Genomic DNA, 27,267 nt, shown 5'->3' with positions numbered 1-27,267 from the left:
ATTAATTAATTAAATAAATACACCATTAAATAATTCATTAAATGTGTCATTTAATTAATTATTCTGTCCTCCACATCTTTCTACACAATATCATTGATTATTCAAAATCACATGGGGAGAGAAGTTACGTTTGAAAGTTTCAAGTTCTTTTCTTATGGAAGTCAGAAAGTTTGAGGGGAAGTTTGTGACACTGATCGTTCTGCCTCGTGTGATCACTTTGTGTCACTGAGGTCAATCTGAACACAGAAGTAACAAAATAAGACATTAAAACTCAGTGATGGAGGCAGCAGTGGATCAACAACACGTGTGTGTGATGTTAAAATCACTGATTTTCTCTATGAGGTTTGGTGTGGGAGAGTGAGTTCTCTTTGGAAAAGTCTGTCTCACAATGAGATAAAGACTTGAATGTGTTCTTAAGATAACTTTAAATAAACTTAAGCTGACGTAGATTTTAGATCTGTGTTGATTTAATGCAGTTTTAATCTTTTTACACTTGGTCGTTTCCCACCTTCTATATCTATACATTTATCCCCCCCCTATTTGTATTACTCTACATTGCCATTCAAGGCTCTTAATTTGAAGGCAGATGATGCTCCACCCCCAGGTGTTCAAGTTAGGTGGAGAGGGTCATGGTCAGCATCATCACTACTTCACTTACCTGACATGATTCTGTCATTTCCCTGGAGCGGAGCTTCCACCCTGCACTGAGCGCAGCAGCCCTGCACAGTGAGTACAAAGGTTTTTCATCCACTTCACTCAACACATTTCATTTTGTCATTCGTCTTTTTAATGTTATTCTTTTTAACTCTACCAATGAACAAAGCACTTTCAAAGCAAAACCTTGTTTCATTCGTGACCAGGTGCTTCCACATCTGCCACAGTGAATCCATTATTAATCCATTACTGTTTGAATATTGAATATTGGAGTTTGTCAGATTTTTTCACTTCCTTAAATGTGAATATTTTCTGGTTTTCTTTGGTGCATACGACAAAAAAAATCACTTGAAACTGAATCATTCTGAAGACGTTTTTAAGGGGCAGTCTTATCTGAACTAACATGAATATTGAAAGTTTATTGATCAAATGTGAATATTTTCAGTTTTTTTGCTCCGTTCAACAAAGAAATAATCAAAACTAAAAAATATTTTTCTCAGGACACTTTGAGAAGAACATCATTTCCTGATTTTCCTGACATTTTATGGACCAAGCAGCTAATTGTTGTGTTTTTTTAATGTTAATGTTTTCCATTGATTTTCAACGACACAAAATATCCCAGAGAAGTTTCAGAGAGAGAGAGACAGAAGATAAACACACACACATGTCCATTGAGTGACCATGCATGGATGCACCTTTGTGACAGGTGTAAACGCTGAGCTTGGCTGGACTCGTGAGCTGCACCTTATACGGTCGCGTTGCCCGCTCAGTCCTTCAGGAGTCTTTCTTTGGGCATGGGCATCGCAGCGTGGCAGCTCAGCAGTTTTATTACAGGCTTTATCTGTGTTCTGCTTTTCATGATTCATTACCTGCTTTTCATGGAGAGGTCAAAGCAGCACCTGTGACCTGCACCACGTCCACGACGCCGACGAGACAAGGATCAGTGAGTGAGTATCTCCATGCAAAGCCAGGCAAAGTGTCGTTATCAGAGTTCACCAATGTAAATGACGTGATGCTAACAGAGCACAAATACTGCATAAAACTCACATATCTGTACTTTACTTTGTTATTTGGGTGCACTGCATTTCCCCTAACTCTCTTCATCACTTGTTACTACTAAATAAAACCAGAAGAAGAAGAAGAAGAAGAGAGGGTATATTATGGTCTGTATTTATATAGAGCTTTTCTAGTCTTGACGAAGCTGCTTTACCCGACAGTTTTCAACACAACATGGGCTTAAGGGAATTGCCAGGAATTGAACCCACAACCGGCCCTACCACTGAGCCACCATGGCTCAATCCTAACTCCTCACTTTTTTTTAATACTTTTATTTCTAAAACTCAAGTAGCTTTTATATTAGAAAATTAACTTTTGATACTTAACTACAGTAAATGTCATAAACTTTAAGACTTTTGCTGAAGTAATGTTATAAAAAAAAGAGACTTCAACTTCTACCAAAGTCATTTTCTGGTCACATACTTTTGCTTAAGTATCACTTTAAGGTTCTTTAAGGTACTTTAAAGTTAGGTTAGGTTTAAGGTTTTAAGGAGTTCGGGGTTCAAAAGCCTTCGCTCAGATTGACCTCAGTGACACAAAGTGACCACATGAGGCAGCAGAGGACCAGCAGCTCTGTGTCCCCGCGAGCTAAAAACACTGATTTTCTCTCTGGACTTTGGTGTGAGAGAGTGAGTGGTTTACTTTTTTGTCAAACAGTGAGATGTTGTGTGCGTCAGAACCATAAATATAACCACACTTACTTGTCAGACACGTCAGAGGTCACTTCTCCAGAGGCTGAAGCAGTCGCCCGTGAGGATCCTGAAACGTCAAACGGCCTCTGAACCACCGGAGCTCCACTCTTCCGCCGCCAGAGACGACGTCTGCGATCTCCAGTGTCTTTTTTGACTCCGCCCACATGGCCGACGCGACCGCTGATGACAGCACGTGCCTGTTTCTGGAAAACGATTTTCAAAATGCTGGGGTGGCACAAGCCGACTGGACAGCCAAGAGGATGGTGTGGGTGACGTCGGACAGGGAGGGCTTCCAGGCCGCGAGCCTCAAGGAGGAAAAGGGCGATGAGGTAAATATGACGCCATTTACGTAGAACAGAGGAGGCCCTTTAAATAAAATAAACTTATATTTTATCTTAATAATAACAATACATAGAGTTAGATCATTTTTTTGTTTTATGTTATGTATTATAAGTTTAGATTGATTATATTATTTAAAATATATATGTATATATTGTTTTTAAAGTATTGTTCTGTAAACAATTCCATATGTTACCGGGTTTTTGGTACAGCTGTGGTTTAAAGTTGCTTGTTGTTTATGCAGGTGGTGGTGGAGCTCGCTAACGGACAGAGGCTGAAGGTGAACAAAGACGACATCCAGAAGATGAACCCGCCCAAGTTCAGCAAAGTGGAGGACATGGCCGCCCTCACCTTCCTCAACGAAGCGTCCATCTTCCACAACCTGCGAGATCGATACTTCTCCAGCCTCATCTATGTGAGGAACACACACACACACACGCGCGTTCGACATCTATGACTTGAGGGGACATTGCATTGACTTACATTCATTTCCTGGAGACTTACTCTAACCTTAACCACAGTTAATTACTACTGGCCTAATCCTAACCCTGACCCTAACCTCAACCTAACCTTAAAACATATATTCACCTTAAAATTTAGTCATTTACGTTATAGGGACTGTGGGGAATATGACTGTGTAAACAGGTTTAGGTCCCCACAACATTAGTAATACCTGGACACACACACACACACACACACACACACACACACACACACACACACACCCTGACAGAGCAGACCACTGTTTAAATTAGATGAACTAAAAAGTTAATACAGCATTTTTTACATGAATCTCGAGTTTGTAAACCACTCACTCTCCCACACCAAAATCAATAGAAAAAATCAGTGATTTAAGCTCACGGGTGACACAGGAGCCGCTGATCTACTGCTGCCTCGTGTGGTCACTTTGTGTCACTGGCATAAAACTGAACTAATGATTTTACAAAATAAGACATTTGGACTCAGTGGTGGAGGCAGCAGTGGATCAACAACTCCTGTGTGCTGTGATGTTAAAATCACGGATTTTCTCTATGGGCTTTGGTGTGGGAGAGTGAGCGGTTTAAAAATGTGTGTCCTCTCGCTCCCTGTCCTCACAGACGTACTCTGGTCTGTTCTGTGTGGTGGTGAATCCGTACAAGATGCTGCCCATCTACTCTGAGAAGATCATGGAGATGTACAAGGGCAAGAAACGCCACGAGGTTCCGCCTCACATCTACTCCATCACTGACAACGCCTACAGGAACATGATGCAAGGTGACTCTGTCTGTGTGTGTGTGTGTGTGTGTGTGTGGAGGGAGGGATGGATGGTAAGACAGACAGACAGACAGACAAATAAATGTAAATTCAGTTCTAAGCTGTTTGAGACAGCAAACACACATTTTCTTTCAAAGTGGATGAAGGTCTCCTGGCCTCCGGATGTTTCCATTAGTGACCTTTGACCTGCTGCACACTTTCCACTCCGCTCCAGAACTGACCTTACATGGAGCAGAGAGAGAGCATCAACAGCATCCGCCTGCTATTTTTAGATAACGTGATAACACTGATGGAGACTAATCTCCGTCTGAGCACATGGTCTTGGGTCGAGTTCAGATCAGTCAGTGTCTCACTAGATTTCTTAGATTTCTAATCTCTCTCTTTCTCTCTCTCTGTCTCTCTCTAGACCGTGAGGATCAGTCCATTCTCTGCACGTAAGTTTAAACACTTGTTATGAGGTATTGAGACACGGATCACAAAATCCGATTTCATGAAATTTAAACTTAGTGATGGAGGCAGCAGTGTCTAAAATTCTGTCTATTGGCGGGAACAAAAATGTCTAACATGTTCTCTAGATATTGAAGACTTTAACTGATGTAGATTTTATCCGGTGAGTCGTTTGTTCAATCTAGTTTTCCTGGCAGCCTCGGCCAGTGTGTCAGTACCTCATACAACCACACCTGAACCATCACTTTTATAAAATGTGTCCCGTGTACCTTGTTCCTTCTGTTTTTCCTCGTCTCTTCTCCACTCCCACTGTGGATGAAACCAGAGGTGAATCCGGGGCAGGAAAGACGGAAAACACCAAGAAGGTCATTCAGTACCTGGCTGTCGTCGCCTCCTCGCACAAAGGCAAAAAAGACGCCAACCCTGTGAGTAGAAGGGTTTCTTAGGAGTAAAAGTTCATAAGACTGCGACACAAACACTTAAATAGGTTGTTACATGCTAACATTTTAGGATGAATTCTGCACAATTATCACCACTCATGTGTTTATGTTTCCTTCTGCAGCAGCAGCCTGGGTCTCTGGCACACGTGAGTATGAAGCTTTGGTCCGAGTGTATGTCGTTTACATTTCACTGCCGTTGAGCGATAGTTGAACGAAAGGATGTGTAATCCTGTTGTGGACCGTAGGGGGAGCTGGAGAAGAAGCTGCTGAGGGCAAATCCAATCCTGGAGGCGTTTGGAAACGCCAAAACCATCAAGAACGACAATTCCTCACGATTTGTAAGCATTTCAATTGGCCTCTGGAGTCGAGACACGCCCATAAACTGTTGTTGACTTGCAGATGTTACTGTCATTATGTCCACAGGGCAAGTTCATCAAGCTCAACTTTGACGTGACGGGCTACCTGGTCGGAGCAAACATCGATACCTGTATCCTTTTCTGAGGCCAGACGTTAATTGTGACTGTTGGAATGTACAACAGGAGAGTTGCAGTTAATAAAAGTCGGTTATTTCTCTAACCGTCCACCCGACCTGCTCAGATCTCCTGGAGAAGTCTCGCTGCATTCGCCAAGCGAACACAGAGAGAGCGTTTCACATCTTCTACTACATGGTGGCGGGAGCCAAAGACAAGATGAGGGGTGAGTTTGAGGCTCAATCCACACGGACACTGAACAAAACGTAAACCAACGTGTGTGTGCATGTGTGTGTGTGTGTAGAGGACCTGCTGCTGGAGGACTTCAGCAGCTACCACTTCCTGATGGCGGGTCACATAGAAATCCCTGGTCAGGAGGATGATGAGATGTTCGTGGAGACTCTGGAGGCCATGGAGATTATGGGCTTCACTGAGGAGGAGAGAATAGGTACACAACAAAAACACGCTGGCTAACTGGCAATGACATGAGCTGGAAAAGAAACCGTCGATAAGAACGCTCTGCACAATATTTTGCACACACAAATAGCGAAGCAACATGTTCACAGATAAAATTTGAAGAGCACTATGCGTACGACCGATTTACTGAGAAACAAGCAAGACAAAAGTGCAATTAGCAGTAAATCTAGCAGTGTTTGTACGAGTGACAGCCGTCATGGAATCCCATGTCAGGGTTGGTGAGGTTGCTGTTGAAGGGAAGCTCCCTCAACTTGGGAAATCTAACTTCCAACTGAAACGCACCAGGTGGAAAACATGAAAACAGTGTTTGAGTGAGTTACTGGATATTTCTTTGTTCATTCTGACTTTCTCTTGTCCTCTGCAGGGATGTTGAAGGTGGTGTCCACTGTGCTGCAGCTCGGCAACGTCAAGTTTGAGAAGGAGAGGAACAGCGAGCAGGCGACCATGCCCGACAACACGGGTAACACAGGTTCTTAAGAGAACCAAAAAACGTGCAGTTTGAAATGAACCCGAAATCTTTACCTCGTCTCTGTCGTGTTTTATCATCCTTCCATATAAAACCTAGCTGCCCAGAAGGTGTGTCACCTGCAGGGCATCAACGTGACGGACTTCACCCGTGCCATCCTCACCCCTCGAATCAAAGTGGGTAGGGAGGTGGTGCAGAAGGCTCAGACCAAGCAGCAGGTGAGAGCAAACCAAACCTCATAAAGATAATGTAGGAAAAAAGGAAGAGAGGGAGGGAAATTGGAACTCAAGGTCATAGTTTTAAAGTGTGTTTGTACTGTACTGACACATGGGGGGCCCACTAGTGGGGGGCCCACTAGTGGACAGCCAGCAGCGACACGAAACAGGAAAACTGATGATTTTACCTTGCAGGGGCACAGGAGCTGCTGGTCCACTGCTGCCTTGTGTGTTCACTTTGTGTCAGTTTCCTGTCTTTGTTTAGGATTTGTGAGATTATTGTACTTTTACAAAGACAAAGGTCCATTTCCTGTCAGAAAACATTCTCTCACAGTCAGACTAAGTGGGAAACATATTGTTAAGATATCAGATTTAAACTGATGTTGATATTACAAAGACCTCACTTCAGATAATCTGAACCTCTCAACAATAAAATGTAAGAAAGGCTTTCTCTTGTCACCCTCACTGGCCGGTCTGCACCTCTGTCCTCCTCTTCATTCCTCAGGCAGATTCTGCAGTGGAGGCTTTGGCTAAAGCTATGTATGAGCGTCTGTTTCGCTGGATCCTGGCAAGAGTCAACAAGACCCTGGACAAGAGTAAGAGACAGTCGTCCTCTTTCCTGGGCATCCTGGACATTGCTGGCTTTGAGATTTTTGAGGTGAATGCTTGGTGAAGACAGAACATTCAAACATTGGGTGGTCGTTTTTGAATTGCTGATTTGCCGCTCTTCCTCAGGACAATTCCTTTGAGCAGCTCTGCATCAACTACACCAACGAGCGACTGCAGCAGCTCTTCAACCACACCATGTTCATCCTGGAGCAGGAGGAGTACAAGAGGGAGGGCATCGAGTGGAACTTCATCGACTTCGGCCTGGACCTGCAGCCGTGCATTGAGCTCATCGAGAGGCCGGTCCGGACCACACGCGCATCACCTGACATGACTTAACCAGCGCTCGTATCCAATCACATTGTGCTGTTTCCTATCATATTTTACCACAAAACATAATTTGTCAAAGTATTTTTTACTTCTTTTAGACCTTTTTTTGTGTATAATGAGGTCACATTAACAGATAACATAATTCAATGACTAACTTTGAGCGTCACTTAAGTTAGAAAGTGCTGTTGAATACACATTAATGAACAGGCTAAATTACACCTGCTTTCGCAAGTAGTAAAGTCACAGATTCTCTGACCTAACCCTCCATTTATGGATAGATATCCCTGTCCACTAACACGTATGGCTCTATAATACAACTGAAAAATGTCCACCAAATAGATTTGTTTAGAGTAAGTAGCCGCCTCAAAACTGCACTCAGTAACTAGAGAAAGTATCTAGAGAGTACAATCTTCTGCCAAGGGTTAGGGTACCCCCATCTCGCAAGGTCAAGAACGTTTTTAAAAGTCTTGAGTCTGTCTGTATGTGTATTAGCTTCAAAGCCTATAATAATTTTTTCCTTGGATCATAACATTATGTCCAAACTTCTTCATTTATGCCGCGTATAGACAGACAGACAGATGCAAATAAAAAAACATTTCCATGGCAAAGCAAACAAATGATGGCATGATTCTGACACAGTCCCTGGTGTGTCCTACAGAACAACCCTCCAGGTGTCTTGGCCCTGCTGGATGAGGAGTGCTGGTTCCCCAAAGCTACAGATGTTTCCTTTGTGGACAAGCTGCTGAACACTCACACTGGTCATGTCAAGTTCTCAAAACCCAAACAGCACATAGAGAAACTGATCTTCACTATCCTGCACTACGCTGGAAAGGTCTTCATACATAATTATTGTTCTTGCATTTGGGCCATTGTTGATGACAATTTTGTCAGCCATGTCCTGGAAATGTTTTACACAATATGAAGTGATGGCGATCTTAACATGATTTATGTTTCAGGTCGACTATAACGCAGCAAACTGGCTAACAAAGAATATGGATCCTCTGAACGACAACGTGACGGCACTGCTCAACAACTCCTCCAGCAACTTCATCCAGGACCTTTGGAAGGACGGTCAGTGTCCATTTTGGTAGAAAACAGTCATTCTTGTAACTGGCCGGGGGGGGGGAGTAGAGCTCCTCCAAAGATTGACCCGGTCGGTATATTCAACTTCATGGTGACTAATAAACATGCAGTTACTAACATGCAAGATAAGCATAAAGAAATACAGATTATCTTTAGAAAATGTTAAGCCTTTAGATTTTGAAACCATGTGCTTGGGTTATATTGTTCCAGAGATTACAAGTATTGACAGGTAACTGACGGGTGAATTGCGTATAGTGGCAAAAATAGAAATGGATAGAGTTAACTATATATATTATGCAATTGCCCTCTTGGGTGGTCTTGTGTCTCCTCCAAGCGTGTGGCTTAGAAGACTGAGGGTTCTGCGCAGTATCTTAGCTGTTCCTAGGGATATGCTCTTTGCTTGGGATCAGATCAGTGGGTTAGGTCCTGCTTTCATAACAGGTTGGAAAGGTGTGGGTCATTAAAATCCCTGACTTGTGCATCACTGGTGCTTACAGTTTGCACAGTCTAAAAAAGTCAGGTGCATGCATTTGTCAGTATATGTTGCACGTCATCCACCGCTGACACAGGACCATAGCAGATAGAGGGCACAGCTAAGTGGTAGGGGACAGTTTTGTCAACCATCATGTTAACATGAGATGCAAATGTGTTTCCACCGACCTATCAGTGGATCGAGTGGTGGGTCTGGAGACCATGACCAAGATGTCCCAGAGTTCGGTGCGCACCTCCACTAAATCCAAGAAGGGCATGTTCCGCACGGTGGGCCAGCTGTACAAAGAGTCTTTGGGCAAACTGATGACCACGCTGCACAACACTCAGCCCAACTTTGTTCGTTGCATCATCCCCAACCACGAGAAGAGGGTATGTTGTTTTACATTTAAAGGTCCAGTGTGTAAGAATTAGTGACATCTAATGGTGAGACTGCAAAATAAAAAAAAAATGGATTTACCTTTCGCATTCTTAAGCATGTCAAGGAATTATGGTGGCCCTCACAAAACAGGAAGGATGTCGAAACACGATTGCCCAAAATGGCACATACTATGCATACTTGTGGTAGTATGGATTCAGTTCTTGCAATCCTCTTGAATGTGACACACTGGACCTTTAAGTAAAGCTACAATCCACAGAAAGGAAACAACATGTCCAGAGCTCATTGGTTTGTCACTGTGCTGCAGGCTGGCAGGATGGATGCTCACCTGGTTCTGGAACAGCTGAGGTGTAACGGCGTGCTGGAGGGAATCCGCATCTGCAGACAGGGATTCCCCAACCGCATCGTGTTCCAGGAGTTCAGGCAGAGGTGAGGAGCCATCTGAGGCTTTATCAAACATCTTTTTTTCTATAATTGAACTTGTATCAATAAAGCCAATTTTTTTCCAATAAAATATATTTGTGAAAGCCTTCAGCGATCGCGTTGGTTCTCCGTGTTTTGATATTACACAGCTAATTGAAAAATCAGCCGTTGTGTTTTTATTTCCAACCGACTTATCTTGTCTGTTTGGTAGAATAGGAGACTTTAGGGTTCACAACAGGAGGCTTTGTCCCCACAATATACTCAACTCCATATTATATGCATAAATGTGTTTGTTTGTGTGACGTTTGCAGGTACGAGATTCTAGCTGCCAACGTCATCCCTAAAGGCTTCATGGATGGCAAACAAGCCTGCTGTCTGATGGTGAGCGGCACAAATGTGTTCACGGCCACAGTTCATGTCGCCAGCGATGTTTGGACACGAGCTGTGGCAGACTGTACACACAATATATTCACAGGAATGCTTCACAGTTGACAAGATGTCTGTGTTTTGTCCACTGCTGCCTCCGTCAGTAAGTACACCAACAGCTCCTGCGTTAGCGTGAGCTCAAATCACTGAATTTCTGGTGTGGGAGAGTGAGTGGTTTACAAACTTCAGTTACGGGTTGAAAAAGTCTAACAATGAGATAAAGATGTGAACATGTTCTTAAGATTTGTGAGTGTCCACACTGGCAGTCATGGTTTCACTGAGAGCATGTCTCCATGTCTAAATTTGGCTCTGGCTAATGATACTTTATGACTGTGTGCAACCGCACTATCCCTTTAAGCACACCTCTCAGCTCCACCTCCCTTTCCTTTTCAGGTGGAACACCTGGATCTGGATCCTAACCTGTATCGCATCGGCCAGAGTAAGATGTTTTTCAGGACAGGAGTTCTGGCTCAGTTGGAGGAGGAGCGAGACCTCAAACTCACCGTCGTCATCATCAACTTCCAGGCACAGGCCAGAGGCTTCCTGGCTCGCAGGTAAGAGAGAAAAACATGCTTCGTATGTCTGTGACTTCCAGTCATGATCACACACGAGTCTTCTGTGCATTTCCAGGGCTTTCAGTAAACGTCAGCAGCAGCTCAGTGCCATGAAGGTCATCCAGAGAAACTGTGCCTGTTACCTGAAACTCAAGAACTGGCAGTGGTGGAGACTTTTTACTAAGGTATGGGGACACAAAGAAACGTAAATAATTCAATCTTAGGGTGAATGTCTTGAGGTTACCATGGGGTTAGGTTAAGGGTAATAAGGTCAGGTTAGTAGGCCAGTAGTAGGTATGGTTAAAGTTAGAGTAGAGAAACCTGATTATGTGCATGTTTTAATGCATGTTTCTACGGATCAGGTGAAGCCCCTGCTGCAGGTCACCAGACAAGAGGAGGAAATAGGCCAGAAGGAGGAGGAGCTAAAGGCGGCGAGAGATGTGGCCGCCAAGACTGAGGCCGAACTAAAGGACATCGCACAGAAACACACGCAGGTGAGACGGGTTTATATTGGATTTCCTGTACATTACAATTATATGACAATTCCACATGAGTGTGTGTGTATGTGTGTGTGTGTAGGTGATGGAGGAACGAACCCAGCTGGAGATGAAGCTACAGGCAGAGACGGAGCTTTACGCTGAGGCCGAGGAGATGAGGGTGAGACTGGAGGCCAAGAAACAGGAGCTGGAGGAGGTGCTGCAGGAGCTGGAGGCTCGGCTGGAGGAGGAGGAGGAGCGAAGCGGCTGCCTGCAGCAGGAGAAGAAGCACATGGAGCAGCAGCTACAGGTGGATAAGGTTTTTTAGGGTGTAAAACATATAAAATCAGTATAGATGCTGAATGTCTCCTTTATTGCTTGTTCTGTAAAATTCTGTGGAAATAATGTTTTCTGATGTTTGATTGTTGTGTTTTGCAGCTGGTGGAGGCCCACGTCGCAGAGGGAGAAGACGCCCGGCAGAAGCTGCAGCTGGAGAAAGCGGCCGTGGAGGGAAAAGTCAAGAACATGGAGGAGGACCTCCTTCTGATGGAGGAGCAGAATCACAAACTGCGGAAGGCAAGGATCAGCCGGGTTTTTTTTTATTATTTGTCACACGGTTGCCGTGTATGAAACTCTCTCTTACTCTCAGTGTGTGACTGTTTTCAGGAGCATGAGCTTCTGGACGAGAGGTTGACCGACATGAGCGCCAACCTGGCCGAGGAGGAGGAGAAGTCCAAGAACCTCACTAAACTCAAGAGCAAGCACGAGTCCATGATCTCTGAAATGGAAGGTCAGTTGGCCTCCGATCACTTTAATCACTCGTCCATCTATAAATGTAGGGAACGTCTGTCTGTCTCTCTGTCAATCACAAAACTGTCCAACAGTCGGAAGATGACTTATGAAGATCACCAGTGTGTGCAGTGGTGATTTTGGTGGTGTTTGGATAAGAAACTCATTATAAATGCTACTGACATATCACTAAAAGAGCAGCTGTCTTTGATGAACTACATCTAACAAAATGTACATCAAAGTCTGGCTTTTTTAAAACCGTATTTATGAATAAAGAAAATGCTATAAACATTAAGTTCAGAAATATTGCATGTTTGTTCTTTTCTTTAAATCTCCACTTTAGATTTAAAAGTGGATATTCATATTAATATTGGTAAATTTACCCTTTTATTTATTAGTACTTTGTCATTTCATAATTATTTGACACCTCTTTAAAAAGAGGGTTTAATTACCATTGTGTTTCTTTCTGTGTGTGCAGTGCGAATGAAGAAAGAGGAGAAGGGTCGTCAGGACATGGAGAAGGCCAAGAGGAAGGTGGAGACGGAGCTAGCTGACCTCCAGGAGCAGCTCACCGACCTGCAGGCCCAGCTAGCCGAGCTCAGAGCGCAGCTGGCCGCCAAGGAAGAGGAGCTCCAGGTCATACAGGCCTGGTAAGGAGCATTTCACCACATCACGACACCAGATGTGTTTAGCATCGTTGGAAGTGTCACTTCTTGGTTGGTGTTTAACACATCTGTGTCCACAGCTTGGAGGAGGAGAGCAGTCACCATGGCGCGGCGGTTAAGCGGATTCGAGAGTTGGAGGTTCTGTTCTCAGAGATGCAGGAGGACTTTGAGGCAGAGCGAGTTGCCAGGGCAAAGACTGAGGCAGCGCGACAGGAACTTGGGGAGGAGCTGAACGCTCTGCGTACTGAACTAGAGGACAGTCTGGACACCACTGCCGCCCAACAGGAGCTACGGTTCTCAAACAACTTATTCTTTGCTAAAATATATAGAAAAGCAGACTATACCAAAGCTTTTTTTCTGAGAATAAGTTAAAAAGTAAATAACGGCATCGTCTGCATAGAGTGAAAGTATCTCACAATCTGTCAGCCACGCGACTTTGTGATGCACTGTGGTCACATGTGGTGTGTATGGTTGGCAGCGCAAAGCGTGAGCAAGAGGTGGCCGCGTTGATGAAAGCCATGGAGGAGGAGGGGCGGAGCCACAAGGCTCAAATCCATGATCTGAGACAGAGACACAGTCAGACGATGGAGGAGCTCAGTGAGCAGCTGGATCAGGCCAAGAGGGTAAATCCACATTTTCTTACACTTAGTCTACAGCCAGGTTACGCTGTTGTAGTGGAAAACTCTTAAACCCTTCACTATTGTGCTTCCTGTTACGATGTCATGGTCATGATTGAGCTCGGCGGCAGGTTTGTGTCAATGTAACCTTCTCTGAAAACTATATGTTGTGTTTGATGTTATTTAAATACTATATGTGTACACGGCGTTAGATTATCTACTTCTGTCTGTTATTCTTTCTCTCTCACTCACACCTTTCCGCATCCAGGTGAGGGCCAGTCTGGAAAAGGCCAAACAGGCCCTGGAGAAGGAGTCGGCTGATCTTTGCACTGACCTGCGATCCCTCGCCAGCGCCAAGCAGGACGTGGAGCACAAGAAGAAGAAGGTGGAGGGTCAGCTGAACGACCTGCACGCCCGCTTTAATGAGAGCGAGCGTCAGAGGACTGAGCTCGGAGAGAAAGTCTCCAAGATGACCGTGAGAACACACAAGGCTGCACAGTTTATGTATCACCACCTGAATCTAACAATTTCGTCTCTTGGGTCAGAACCCAAGAGTGAAATCTAGGTGAGAATGAAAAATGTCCATCTTCAAATGTCTCCTTTTCTTTCATCTATCAATCTCCCAGCTGGAGCTGGACTCTGCGATGGGTCTGTTGAATGAGGCGGAGGGAAAGAGCATCAAGCTGAGTAAAGACGTCTCTAGTCTGTCGTCTCAGCTTCAGGACACCCAGGTGAGACAAACATTTAAGTTACACTTAAGTTACATTTAAGAGACAAGACTGTCTGCACAAAAGCCGCCTGACCCACTTCTCTTCCCTCCACATCTACACCAGGAGCTGCTCTCGGAGGAAACTCGTCAGAGGCTGAATCTGTCCTCACGTCTCCGTCAGATGGAGGATGACAGAAACGGTCTGACGGAGCAGCTGGATGAGGAGACGGAGGCCAAACAGGCCGTGGAGAGGCAGCTCTCCAGCCTCAACATGCAGGTCAGTATGAGAGACATGTGGTGCCAGATACATTGTGGCCCTTTCTATTAATCTGCCAATCCCTGGCAGATTGGATTTGGACACGTCTGGTAAGGATACTGTTTTGACTAAGTTCAGAATCTCCAAAAAAAAGGAAATCAATCCCAAAGAGTTTTTTGTCCCTGGCATGCTAGAGGCGGGCTTAACACTACGACAACAAAGAAGTGACAGCTAGCAGCTTTTGTTTACATCCACCATTGCGGCTGCAGCTGTCTTTCGATTTGTCTGTTGCTTCTATTTTAAGCTCTGCAGAGCTCCATTGGGCAAAAGACGCCATTACTAGATAGCTATCACTGCTAGAAAACTACATGATCATTGGTCTGACCCGTTGTAGGTCTGTCCAATTGTGTACAGAGGCTTCTTGATCCACGTCCGTTGGTCACAACTCTTGGATAAAACGAGAAAAACAGCAAAAGTCCGCAACCCAAGCCCAACAATCATTTCTGAATTTTGTTTGAACCCGGCGTGACCCAATCAAACAGGGACACATAGAGGCAATCAACCATTCACTGTCACACTCACTCCTATGGTTGATATAGAGCGTCCCAGAACATCTGTCAAATAACAATGTATTTATCTTACTTTAGACTCATTGAAGTTGTCTGTTTTTCACTGTGTCAGCTGTCAGACTATAAGAAGAAGAAGGATGACATGTCAGCAGTGGTGGAAATGCTGGAGGAGGCAAAGAAACGTCTGGAGAGGGAACTGGAAGCGACCAAGACTGAGTATGAAGAGAAGGCCTCAGCCTTTGACAAGCTGGAGAAGAGCCGGAGCCGCCTGCAGCAGGAGCTGGAGGACGTCCTCGTGGACCTGGACAACCAGCGACGACTTGTCTCCAACCTGGAGAAGAAGCAGAAGAAGTTTGATCAGGTCTGGCAGATGATAGACGATTTCTTCTTCTTCCTCTTTTAATTTCCGGCAGGCTGCACACTGAGAGGTCTAACGCCAGCCCCCATAGTTTAAAGTTCTTATTCAGTGTTCAAAGTTTTTATTTCTTATTCCGTGGGTTTGAACCAGAGTTGATGGTCATCGTAAATGCCCATCAAAAAATAATGGGTCTGTCTTTGCATGGGCTCACAGTTGGAGCTTTTAGCGACAATAATAATGTCGGTTTGTAGGAGTACAAGAATCCTTTCAGTCAAACTTAAAAGGATCTCCTCTCCATGCTCAGATGTTTGCAGAAGAGCGAGCAGTGTCAGCTAAGTTTGAAGAGGAGCGGGATCGAGCTGAAGCCGAGGTGAGGGAGAAGGAGACGCGGCTGTTAGCTTTGGCCAGAGCTCTGGAGGAGAACCAGGATGCTCTGGAAGAGGCAGAGAAGACCATGAAGGCTCTACGAACTGAGATGGAGGATCTCATCAGCTCCAAGGATGACGCGGGAAAGAGTGTAAGAAAAAAACATGTGTATATTGTGTTCTTCCTAGAATCGAAAGGTAGACACTATTTCTGATCCCATCTCTCTACTCGCGTTTCCAGGTCCACGACCTGGAGAAGGTGAAGCGTGGATTGGAGGCCTTTGTGGAGGAGCTGAGGATGCAGATGGAGGAGCTAGAGGACGAACTGCAGGTAGCTGAGGACGCCAAGCTGCGCCTGGAGGTCAACACTCAGGCCCTCAGAGCTCAGCATGAGAGGGAGGTTCAGGTCCACTATGAGATGGGCGAGGAGAAGAGGAGGCAACTCCTAAAACAGGTAGAGAAGCCTCCAGCTGTTCGTTTCTTCTGCACAAATCCAAATCTTGCAATCAATAAATAATGTTCTTCAGTAAATGGCAGAAGTTCTCAGAGCCCAGATTAAAGTCTTCAAATTATAAAATGACTGACTCACCTTCTCCATCTCCTACTCTTCAGGTGCGTGAGCTGGAGGCAGAGCTGGAGGAGGAGAGGAAGCAACGAGGTCATGCATCTGCTGGGAAGAAGAAGCTCGAGGGGGAGCTCAAGGACATGGAGGACCAGCTGGAGTCCACCAGCAGGGGGCGGGACGAGGCCGTCAAGCAGCTTCGCAAGATCCAGGTCAGCAATTCTAGCACCGTTCATATGGCAAGTGTGTCGTCCTAATCTAAGTCCAAAGGAGTTTGGACTAGAACTGCTGGACAGTTAAAACCCAAGATGGCCTCGTCTGCTCCTCGCAGGGCCAGGTGAAGGATCTCCAGAGGGAGGTGGACGACTCTCACGCAGCCCAGAAAGAGACGCTCACTTCAGCTCAAGAGGCCGAGCGTAGAGCCAGGGTCATGGAGGCCGACGTCATCCAGCTGCACGAGGTGAGGTCACAGAAAACACTGCAGTGATTGTGATGCACACCAATTAGGATTTTGTCTTAATTAGGGCCCGAGCACTCACACAGCGGTGCAAGGACCTATTGTTACTATTATTATTCCCTGCAATTTTCAAGCTTTTATTTAATGAAGCGTTTGCTAATTGGAAACGTGCCGTTTAACTTCATCCCTCTGTCCAGATGTTGGCATCAGCTGACAGAGCTCGTAAGCAGGCAGAGACAGAAAGAGACGAACTACATGAAGAACTGGACACCAACTCCTCTGGAAAGTAAGAGTCTTCACTGCATTTTTAAAAGACACTTCCATTCATTTTCAATTATAGGTAAACATGGAAGTTCAGAAGGGAAAAATCTTTAGTTTATAAACAGCTTACTCTCCCACACCCAAGTCCATAGAGAAAACCAGTGATTTTACTCACACAGGAGTTCAGTCATCAGTGTGTGCAGTGCCAACTTTGGTGTTGTTTGGATAGGAAATACTGAGGGAACGGGTACGAGTGCTGTTTCACAACCTTCCAACATCTAGTTTCTCATCTTCCTCTCATCTAGATATCTGCTCTCTGATGAAAAGCGTCGCCTGGAGACGAAGATCGGCCAGGTGGAGGAGGAGCTGGAGGAGGAGCAGGCTAACGTGGAGAATCTCAGCGAGCGACTGAGGAGGAGCCAGCAGCTGGTAGGTTTACGGTGGCTGAGCGGGGAATTGAATAGCAAAACTTTAAAGCGATAGTTTATGTGTGGTTCGATGAGGTACTGACATATAATCAGTGTTGCCTGAACTCTGTGCATCACCTGCTGCCACCCTGAGAATGTGGCAGGGACAGAATGAAAAACAGATTTAAATAAAATGTCCATCAGCTTAAGTCTACAATACCTGAAGAACATGTTCACATCTTTATCTCACTGTTAGACAGACTTTTCCAACAGGAAACTGAAGTTTGTAAACCACTCACTCTCCCACACCAAAGTCCATAGAGAAAATCAGTGATGTTAGCTCTTGGGGAAACAGGAGCTGCTGGTCTACTGCTGCCTCGGTGGTCACTTTGAGTCACTGAGGTCAATGTGAACAAAGAATTTCACCGAAGTGACAAAAATAGCGATTGAATTTAGTGATGGAGGCAGCAGTGGATCAACAACTCCTGTGTGCTGTGATGTTAAAATCACTGGTTTTCTCGATGGGGTTTGGTGTGGGAGAGTGAGTGGTTTACAAACTTCACTATAAGGTGAATCTAACTTCTCGTGGGTGTTCATTCTGACCGCCGCTGTGCAGGTGGAGCAGCTGGGGGCGGAGCTGACAGCAGAGAGACTGACCTTTCAGAGCAGGGAGGGAAACATGCAGCAGCTGGAGAGACAAAACAGAGAGCTGAAGGCCAAGCTGCGGGAGAGTGAGGGCCAGAGCCGCTCCAAACTCAAGTCCTCTATCGCCGCCCTCGAGGCCAAGCTGAGAGATATGGAGGAGCACCTGGAGATCGAGAGCAGGTAAAGGGAAAATGTATCGTCTTCAGGACGGTGCAAATGCAGTGCGAAAAAATGCATGGAGAATTCACACAAAGTCCTAAGAGTTTATGAAAAATCAAATTGAAAATACATGAAAAATCCCAAGATTAATTAAACACGCACAAAACGTGCATGGAAAAAATAATTATCATGAAAAATGCACTCAAACACTGACACTGGCCAACATGAGCCATGTCCTAAAGTGACCTGCGAGTCAGGTGTAAAAAGAAGTGGAGCCCGTCTGTGAGGCCCCTTCACACCTGTCTTTAATATGCATTTTCTGTGATTAGATTAAAATCAGATAGCACCTGACCACTTGTAAAAACAGGTGTAAATGCACTGAGGACGGATCGTCATCTGATCTGCCAAACCACTTCAGGAGGAGGTCGGATTGTGACCATATTGATCAGAAGTGTATGATGAGTCTCCGATGCGTCTCCCATGAGTCTCAGATGTTGGTTTCCCACTTGTTGAAGACTTCTTCTCTTGCTTGGAAAAGCAAAGAGTTGTCTATATAATAGTGCAACTTCACGTGGGTTATCCCATCACTATCTTATCACAGAAGTTAAGAGCCTAGAATCACCTCTGGATGAAGGTAAAGAAAGTGCTGTGCTGTGTGTGATGCTGATCTGATGATGTTTGCTTCAAAGAGAGCGTCAGGCCAGCGCCAAAAGTCTGCGTCAGAGGGAGAAGAAGCTGAAGGATGTCACCGTTCAGATGGAGGATGAGAGGAAGCAAGCGCAGCAGTACAGAGACCAGGTGAGCTCTGAGAGTACAGGTCACCTGCTGCCTTCAGTCACTTACCTAATGTAACCATGTGTCCGGTTCTCCAGGTGGAGAAGGGCAACATGCGTGTGAAGCAGCTGAAGCATCAGCTGGAGGAGGCAGAGGAGGAGGGGCAGCGTGTGGCGGCGGCTCGCAGGAAGCTGCAGCGCGAGCTGGACGAGGCGACCGAGGCCAACGACGCCCTGAGCAGAGAGGCGTCGTCCCTCAGGAGCAAACTGAGGTAACAGCGTCACAACATTTACCTAAACTGTTTTTTAAAAGAGTTTCAGAGATATTGACAGAGACTGTGCAGTGAGCGCCCCCTGCTGCTGAGAACCACAAATTGTGTAAATTTGTAAACTACTCTCCATTATTAAAGTCCACAAAAAAATTGTCTGGTTTGGAATTACCTGCATGACACAAACTGTCCACAGGAGGCAGCAGTGGACCAGTGAGCTAAAATCCCTGATTTTCTCCATGGACTTTGGTGTGGGAGAGTGATTGGTTTACAAACTAGTTTGAAAAGCAGGGGGCGCTGACACACTGAACTATCCCTTTGACTTTGACAGAGGAGGAGAATCATGAGTGACTTTTAATTTCTCTTAACTTCCTGTGTTTCACATCTGTCCTCAGACAACACTGATCTGGAAACTTCCTGGAAACTTCCTCTTTAGCTAATCCTTTTTTTTTTTTTTAAACTTGCTTTGCAATAAGTTCCCGCTCCTCTTCCTCCTCTCCTCCTCCGGCCTTTTCTTAGACGTAACGGCGGGGAGGCCAACTTCAGCAGCCCTGGTCCTCGCAGCGGCGGCGGTGGAATCATCAGGAGGATAAGCTGTAGGAGTGCCAACAAGTTGAAGTCAGAGGAACTGCATGAGGTTGAGCCCCCACCCCCGTCTTCTCCCGCCAGCAGCCCCCTGCTGGAGGCCTGTGCTGACGGCTACACCTGCTCACCTGAGGAGTAAAAGGGACCAGAATAATGACGACGTGTCAGAGAAACATTTATACACTCAATGTTTAAATGTTCCTCAGCAAAGAAAGCAACATATTTATAATTTATTCACGGTTTATTGGTGGAGGTGCCAGCATCCACAATGTTGCAATACTGCATTTAACATGTACGACTGATTCACTCTGAAATGATAAAAAGACAGAAGTGCCATTAATTGCAAAGGTAGCAGTGTTTGTGTGGGCTGCTCACTCACAACTTTACCGATTGTCGGTTTAATTCGATGTTTTACGGCAGTCGGCATCAGTAATGTTGCGTCGCTACACCTTTTTTTTCTCCTTTTCCAGGGAACTCCAGTGCTGCCTACTTTAACCTTCCTCTGTGGCATTTCACAGACGTTTGTCTCTAATGTGAAGAAAACAGAATTGTCACCGTCATGTTTTAACATTTGCAATTTACATGCACGTAGATTCATTCATGCGTCATGAAAGTTTGAGAATTCATTTATTATCATTACATTTGTGAAGCGTCACATTTTCTTCACACAACAAAATGGCCGACTGACATTTGGATTCAAACTTAAGCATTTTATCCTAAGGTTTTAATTGGCTCGCTGTGCTTTTTGTCAAACCAGTGCAAAATAAAACTGTTCGTAAACACGTGCCGCTTCAGTTCTTCTCCCCCCCTTATGTCTGGTCTTTTATTGGTTTTTGATAAACATCACAAGCAGCAGTGAAGGTAAACACAACAAAAACACAGCATTGCTTCGTGAGAAGAGTCATAAAAGCAAAAAGTAAAGGCCGCCTTGAGCAAAACCTGTCTACACTCTAACAACACGCTCTCTAATGCTAAAAATCATTTTTAACATAAAACACGGGTCGCCTTCACTGAAGTATTCATATCACCTCTGTAACACGAGGACTTTTCCAGATTCACCCCTGGAAAGACGGCAGAAAAGCTCTGCAGAGGAATTTGTGCGTTTTTTACCAAAGTGTTGCCAGCACTGACTGTGCTATGAGCGCCCCCTGCTGCTGAGACGCAGCCTGAGACATGGAGGCTCACTCTCAGTGAAAAGAGAAACAGATTTTAGCCACTTCACAACAAAAGAAAATCTACATTAGAATATAATATAAATTGAAGATGCATTTATACTTAATTATTGATGTTTTTATTACCCAGAGCCTTTTATATTATATATAAATGTATACAGCACTATGCGGGAGGCCACTATAGATCTTTTCAGTCGTTTCATAGATAAAATCAGTCATTTTTTGATCGCAAGGATACAAGAGCTGCTGGTCTACTGCTGCCCTCATGTGGCCAGTTTAAGACGAGTCTGAACACAGAATTTCAAACACAGAAGTGACAAAAATAATACATTTGAACTTAGTGATGGAGGCAGCAGTGGGTCAACAACTCCTGTGTTGCTGTGATGTTAAAATCACTGATTTTCTCTATGGGGTTTGGTGTGGGAGAGTGAGTGGTTTACAAACTTCAGTTTCCTGTTGGAAAAGTGAGATAGAGGCGTGAAAATGTTCTTAAGATATTGTAGACTTGTACTGACGTGGATTTTGTCTTTTGTCAAGATGCTAAAAATGTTTTTTCCTTGCATTGGCAGCCTTGTTTTGACTAAGAACAAGTCTCTGCGTCTCTGGTTTGCAGGACCTCGTAACAACCTCCTCTACACTCTTCTCCACTCACGCTACAATAATACAATTCTGCTGTAACTGTAAGGCTTCACGGAGGCCTCTATATTAAAAGGTAATCAGTGCTGTAAAAACAGGAAACCTAATCTTAGATGCCACTCGTCCAGCCACCAGGGGGGTGATCCAGATGATTTCATTTCACTTTTGCCCATACCATCTTGTCCAGTGAAGTCGCCCCCTGATGGCCATTCAAGAGAACGCAGGTTTCAGACTCTTCCAGATTGGCTTCACTTTCCAAACACGGAGATTCAAGTCATCGTTCTAAAGCTGGGAAACTTGAAGATGCAGAACCCCTTAAGGCCTTAAGGTGAAAAAAAACCCACAACAACTTTAAAATGCAAAGTAAAAAAATACCTTTCACACAACCATGTGATCTAAATAGCCACATTAACATTTTCCTAAGTGAAACAACTTCTCCCCCACAGGAACAATATGTTCATAACTTTAGTTTCTGATTCATCTCCGACACAAGACGGTTTCAAAAACATAATGAAAAAGTAGCAAATATAAAGATACAAACAAAGGATTAACTCCTCGAGGGGAGCAGCAACTGTCATCAGCATCACCCGGAGTTAATGCTTCTTTTGTCTGTTAAAGTTCACTGAACACACCTTTAGAGGGACAAACACACACACAAACAAAATCCAAACAAAGGTGAGACGGTGAGTCCACAATGTTACGTGAAGTAACTAAGTGCAAGTGAGTCTCCGCACCATCGTGTCATCCACCTTATCACCGCAGCTTCCTGTTAGGGCGAGAGCTGTGTCCCGAAAGAAGCAGAAAACCCCCACGGTACCGTTCAAGTGTTGGACGGACAAAAACAGCTCAGTCAGAGAGAGGACAATGTTTTTCTCTTTTACAGCAGCAGCTTGTGTCCCGCGCTGAAGTCCAACCTCTTCACCAGCCTGTGACAAGCACACAAAGTACACTCTATGACCTTTTCTGCACAACTTCACTCATCAGCCCGCTGCACGCTGCAGGACGCAACAGCACCTCACCCCTTGTTGTAAAGGCCATTGCTGGGATGTTGCTCTGTGGAGTTGTTCTGGCCTGCCAGTGTCCCCTGTCCTCCAGCATGTCCTCTACGGCTCCCCGTCTGCTCATGGACGTATTCTCGACACGATGCCAGCTTGGACTCGAGGTTCTGCGAACAATGAGGTGAGAAAATATTCACATTCTTCTTTAAATGGCAAACGGACGATACTTTTTCCTCCATCAAATGAAATAGCAATTCAATTAAAAGACATGACAAAATCATCGTTTAACTCATATGAACATTGACTGAATAACACTCTCCAACGTGTAGTAGTAGTTTATATTTTAAACAAATACTATGTATAAACTAAAGATTAAATACACATTATCAAAAATGTATGTAGACTTAAAATAAACTTACATAAACAATAAACAAGTAATAATCGGCCATTTGTTTAACAATAAATGGCCGATGCCAATTCGTGAAAATGGCAAATATTAGGCAAGAACTGACCCACTGCACTGCGTTTACAAGGAAATGTACGTCAGCTTAAGTCTTTATCTCAATGTTTACACAGACTTTTCCGACAGGAAATCATAAAAATCAGTGATTTTAGCTGGTGCCTCGTGTGGTCACTTTGTGTCACTGAAGTAAATCTGAGTAAAGGATGTTAAACCCCAAATTTACATTTCAGCTGATGTTGATGAAGTGAGTCTTTTGTTAAGTGGCGCCTTGGAGGTGGCTGTTTGCGTGCTGCACACTGCAGGGTCACATGACGAGTCATCATGCAATAAAAACACAGAGTATGAAGAGGCCGACTCGCTCTCCGACAGCTCTGGGTAAAAGGTGCAGTTCTCACCCCGACTTTCCTCAGCAGCTCCCCGACGATGTTCAGAGCCGAGATTCTCACTGAGGTGGCGAGAAGAGTCGCTGAGAGGCTTTCACCTGGTGATTGATCAACAAACCAAAGAAAGCAGCTGATCAATCCAGAGATTTTAAAGACTGTTAAACTAACATTAGTTCACCCGGATCAGCAAGAGGTGGCACCACATTTAAAATCTGAGTCACCACAGAAGAACAATAAGGAACTTGTTGATCATGTGCAGTCTGAGAGCTGAAGCTCCAACTGGATCAGTCATGCTGCACTAACCTCTGCTGACGGACAGCAGTGGGGTGGTGAAGGACTCGGTCGGGGCTGGAGGTCTGGACGGTGTTGCGGTGGCAGAGGGGACGGCCTGGGCGGAGGACGAAGACGTGGTTCTGTCTGGAGGGGTGAGTGGTGGGGTGGGTGGCCCAGCCGAAGAGGAGGAAGACAATGGAGGCTCTTTGACCACGACGCTGATGCATGGCTTGCAGTCCTGCACCTGCTGCTTCTGCTGCACCGCCAGCTCCTGCCTCAGGTCTAACACACACACACACACACACACACACACATCAGAAACAGAGACATGCTAACATGTTAGCTCTCAGTCTAACTGTAAAATACAGCTTTTCATCGTCAACGATCTGATTAGCACAGTATATAAAGGAATAGTTTAGGTATTTTTTTGTGTGGTGTGTGTGAAAACTGAGACACATCATCTTAGGTCTACGATATGTTAAGAACACGTTCACATCTTTATCTCACTGTAAGACAGACGTTTCCAACAGGAAACTGACGCTTGTAAACCACTCACTCTCCCACACCAAAGTCCATAGAGAAAATCAGCATTTTTAGCTTGCAGGGACACAGGAGCTGCAAGCTGCCCTCTGCTGCCCTCGTGTGGTGTGTTTGTGTCATTTTGGTTAGTGTTTTAACACAGAAGACACAAAATAACAAATTTGAACATACTTATTGAGGCACTAGTGGATTAATGCCCTCTGTATAGAATAGAATAGAAATACTTTATTCATCCCCGAGGGAAAATTGTTTTAACACAGCAGCAATACAATACAAAAAAATATTTTGTATTGTACAATCTCTTGGAGAATATGCTCTCCTTTATTTTCTCAACATTAAGTTCATTGACAGCTGATGTCACAGAGCCTCTTTACCTCTGGCTTCGTCCTTCAGCCTCTGGACAGACTCCAGGAGACTCTCCTTCTCATCCAGCTCGCTCTCAAGAAAAGCATTCCTCTCTATGACATAGTTCATTCTCTGCTCAAAGTCCTCCAGTGGCATGATGGTCGCTCTGAAACACACAAGACAAACGGGGACAAACATCAGAGGATTATTTGATTTGGACACTGATAACCACAGCGACAGTCACACGACAGGCACATGAATGTCTTTGGTGCAGTTCAGTGAGCACCCTGACCTCTTGGCTCTCTCCAGGTCATCGTTGGCCTGCTCCAGCTCTCTGATGTATTTGTGAAGATGGTCTCTGATAGACCTGGTCTCAGTCAGGTCTCCCTCTAGGCTGGAGATGTGCCGACAGGCCTCAGAGTGCTGTGCCTCGTACTTCTCCTGCCAGGAGAAGACAGAAGAAGAGACAACAAAGACAGAACGTGAAGGGAGGTGGACAGTAAAAACATTATCACATGATCTGTGATGTGAAAAGAAAACAAGGTCCTCAGAGCTTCCATCAGAACTTTGCACAGTACCACCAATCTGGTCTCTGGTGAGACTCAAAATGGGCTAATATATGCAAAGGTTGTGTCTGTCCTGATAATGCACCTTGTAGTTCTCCAGCTCCATGCGGAGACGGTCGTTCGCAGCAAGGAGCTCGCGGTTTCGTGCTTCACACTGTTGCAGCTCTGTCTCCAGCTCGCCCTCGTAGTCGCGACTCATCTGCTGAAACTCTTGCAGCTCCTCTTGGGATTCCTCCGCACTAAACACATGTAAACAGAGAGGGAAACAAGTTGCATTTTTCCCCTTTACAAGCAAAGCCTGGTTTTAAAAGCACACTACTTTCATTTGTGTTCTGGGTGGAATAAGCAGACCCAGACCCATCAGGACAAACTATATGACCTGACCAACCAAAACCACAGGAAGCTCAGGCTTTTATGGATTAAATGCCAAATAGTCAGGAAGATATTGAGATTAAAATTGTAAACCTGTTAGTTTTAGTGTGAGAGAGGTTTAAGACAGATGTTTGCAACAGGAAACTGAAGTTTGTAACCCCTCAGTCTCCCATGCCAATGTCCATGGAGAAAATCAGTGATTTTTAGCTCAGAGGAATACAGCAGCTGCTGGTCTCCTGCTGCCTCTTGTGGTCAGTTTGTGTCACTGAGGTAAATAAGGTAAATTTAAAACTTCTCTTCAGAAGTCAGAAAATAAGACATTTGAACTTACTGATGATGGAGCCAGTGGATCAACTACTTCTGTCGGCTGCAATGGGAAAATCCCTAACAGAAAAGTCTGTCCATAGATAAAGCACCAAACATATTCTTCAGATTTTGTAGACTTCAGGTGGTGTAAACTTTATGAGACGAGTCTTTAATCAAGTGGCTAGAATCTTTTGTGTCCAAGATCGCTGCCTTATATTCACTGAGAAGAAGCCATGTCATGCAGCGTTGAATGTGCGTAGGTAGCATTCACAACACAATTTAATCCACAATTAATATTAATACAAAACAACATTAATAACAGTGCACACCTCTGTTGATGCCTTGCAGCCTGCTCCTTCCAGAACTTCAGCTCCTCCTCCAGGGACTCAAACTCTGGATGCTCTGGATCCCCCATCTCCAGCCCAGGTGAAGAGTTCAACCTCCAAACTCTGCTTCCACAGCAACAAGACAGTGAGGAATTCCATTTAAAAAAAACAGGCAATTTATTGTCGAATTAACCCTAACCCACACAACATTTAATTAATGGAAACACATATTTTCAGAAAACACATTTAAATACTTTTGTTCATTCTGCATATGAGTCAACCCTCATGATGGTCCGTATTTCACATATTCTACCGAAGAAGGCGATGAGGAATTCCCTTTAGAAAAGAGGCAATTTGCGGTTTAAATCGCACCGGTTTATACAAAAAACATTATTTATAACAGGACATGATTGATGACGATTCATCTGAACATTTTCTTAGATTCGGCAAACAAGTCAACCCCACATTTGTTGTGTATTTAACATAAACCTCCATCTTCTAGACTTTGCACAATACCACAGACGTCACGTCACAGCGTAAATCAGATTCACAAGTGCCAGCCTGTCGTTAACAGTGCTTCTATGAAGATCCAATGTAGGCCGAGTTTAGGATTTTTCCCTGAAGATTCATAAAATGTCATCAACATTCGTTGAATTCGACTAATTCCAGCTAAATTAATCTCTGAAGTAAATTAAATACAAGATGTATACGAAGTCTGACTATAGGTAAATAAAATAAAGATAACGGATACCTCATATCCCCATTATCAGGCTGCTTTTTAAAGACACCGTGGATGTTTGGGTTTAACTATTAACACGTTTAAGAAAGTTCGCTTGTAAATAAAACAAGTTAGCTAGTTTGGCTAACGGGTTTTTAGCGTTAACCCGTTAAATGCCAGATAAACACAGAACCAGCTGGAACTTACGTTCAGCAGTTGTTAGCTTCGCTCGGACTGGACGAATTTTATATTTTCAAATCCTCTTCCCGCCACAACTTAACTCCCGACACAGTTTGTCGGTTAATTATTACGAGAGTTGAAATATTTCGGGAATTACCGGAGTTAAAGTCCACTAAAGTTTCTCCTGCCGAACAATACGTGCTGCCTGTTAATATTGTCCGGATCTATCCACCAATCAGGAGCTGGACGGCAACCCGTCCCCTGCTG

The 27,267-nt window shown here is 44.6% G+C and overlaps 2 protein-coding genes across 5 annotated transcripts; one reads left to right on the top strand and one right to left on the bottom strand.

Moving 5' to 3' along the window:
- The first annotated feature begins 554 nt into the window (after nt 1–554).
- Nucleotides 555–20,590, top strand: LOC131475015 (myosin-11-like). 3 transcript variants are annotated; one of them, XM_058652795.1, is made up of 44 exons: nt 555–726; nt 1,539–1,601; nt 2,419–2,731; nt 2,986–3,156; nt 3,839–3,995; nt 4,402–4,429; nt 4,768–4,867; nt 5,008–5,028; nt 5,128–5,220; nt 5,306–5,369; nt 5,480–5,578; nt 5,657–5,800; nt 6,194–6,289; nt 6,395–6,513; nt 7,016–7,168; nt 7,246–7,419; nt 8,105–8,278; nt 8,403–8,517; nt 9,197–9,390; nt 9,705–9,826; nt 10,132–10,201; nt 10,640–10,800; nt 10,877–10,985; nt 11,163–11,294; nt 11,380–11,586; nt 11,715–11,852; nt 11,943–12,066; nt 12,544–12,715; nt 12,811–13,023; nt 13,209–13,353; nt 13,616–13,822; nt 13,974–14,078; nt 14,181–14,333; nt 14,994–15,242; nt 15,544–15,756; nt 15,846–16,058; nt 16,217–16,378; nt 16,498–16,626; nt 16,821–16,909; nt 17,190–17,313; nt 17,908–18,116; nt 18,785–18,893; nt 18,968–19,140; nt 19,657–20,504. In XM_058652795.1, exons 3-44 carry the CDS (start codon nt 2,567–2,569, stop codon nt 19,859–19,861), a joined length of 6,000 nt encoding a protein of 1,999 aa, XP_058508778.1. In that variant the 5' UTR covers nt 555–726; nt 1,539–1,601; nt 2,419–2,566; the 3' UTR covers nt 19,862–20,504. The 3 variants fall into 3 exon arrangements, with proteins under 3 accessions (XP_058508778.1, XP_058508777.1, XP_058508776.1); XM_058652794.1 differs by lacking the exons at nt 555–726; nt 1,539–1,601; nt 2,419–2,731; ... (4 more) ...; nt 5,008–5,028; nt 5,128–5,220 and having other exon boundaries at nt 5,312–5,369; nt 19,533–19,798; XM_058652793.1 differs by lacking the exons at nt 555–726; nt 1,539–1,601; nt 2,419–2,731; ... (5 more) ...; nt 5,128–5,220; nt 8,105–8,278 and having other exon boundaries at nt 5,312–5,369; nt 19,657–20,590.
- On the bottom strand, nt 20,486–27,204 carry nde1 (nudE neurodevelopment protein 1). Of its 2 annotated transcripts, none has more exons than XM_058652799.1 (9): nt 27,028–27,204; nt 26,106–26,225; nt 25,184–25,337; nt 24,825–24,973; nt 24,562–24,698; nt 23,678–23,929; nt 23,387–23,472; nt 22,545–22,695; nt 20,486–22,456 (listed from the first exon to the last, which is right to left on the bottom strand). In XM_058652799.1, the coding sequence occupies exons 2-8, from the start codon at nt 26,189–26,191 to the stop codon at nt 22,546–22,548; spliced, it is 1,014 nt and encodes a 337-aa protein (XP_058508782.1). In that variant the 5' UTR covers nt 26,192–26,225; nt 27,028–27,204; the 3' UTR covers nt 20,486–22,456; nt 22,545. The 2 variants fall into 2 exon arrangements, with proteins under 2 accessions (XP_058508782.1, XP_058508780.1); XM_058652797.1 differs by having other exon boundaries at nt 22,550–22,695.
- Nucleotides 27,205–27,267: the final 63 nt, after the last annotated feature.

This window comes from Solea solea, chromosome 16 (assembly GCF_958295425.1).
Source record: "Solea solea chromosome 16, fSolSol10.1, whole genome shotgun sequence".
Classification (NCBI taxonomy): Eukaryota; Metazoa; Chordata; class Actinopteri; order Pleuronectiformes; family Soleidae; genus Solea; species Solea solea.
The sequence above is the reverse complement of the archived record's forward strand: the minus strand, read 5'-3'. Positions and strand labels throughout refer to the sequence as shown.

What these genes read in the sequence shown, in the direction of transcription:
- LOC131475015 (XM_058652795.1), top strand. Translation starts at nt 2,567, where the DNA reads ATGGCCGACGCGACCGCTGATGACAGCACGTGCCTGTTTCTGGAAAAC. An exon ending in ACATGGAGCAGCAGCTACAG is followed by an intron (nt 11,587 to 11,714) that starts GTGGATAAGGTT and finishes TGTGTTTTGCAG; the next exon opens with CTGGTGGAGGCCCACGTCGC. An exon ending in TGAGGAGGAGCCAGCAGCTG is followed by an intron (nt 17,314 to 17,907) that starts GTAGGTTTACGG and finishes GCCGCTGTGCAG; the next exon opens with GTGGAGCAGCTGGGGGCGGA.
- nde1 (XM_058652797.1), bottom strand. Translation starts at nt 26,191, where the DNA reads ATGGGGGATCCAGAGCATCCAGAGTTTGAGTCCCTGGAGGAGGAGCTG. An exon ending in ACTGCTGTCCGTCAGCAGAG is followed by an intron (nt 23,473 to 23,677) that starts GTTAGTGCAGCA and finishes ATCAATCACCAG; the next exon opens with GTGAAAGCCTCTCAGCGACT. An exon ending in AGCTGCTGAGGAAAGTCGGG is followed by an intron (nt 22,696 to 23,386) that starts GTGAGAACTGCA and finishes CATTGTTCGCAG; the next exon opens with AACCTCGAGTCCAAGCTGGC.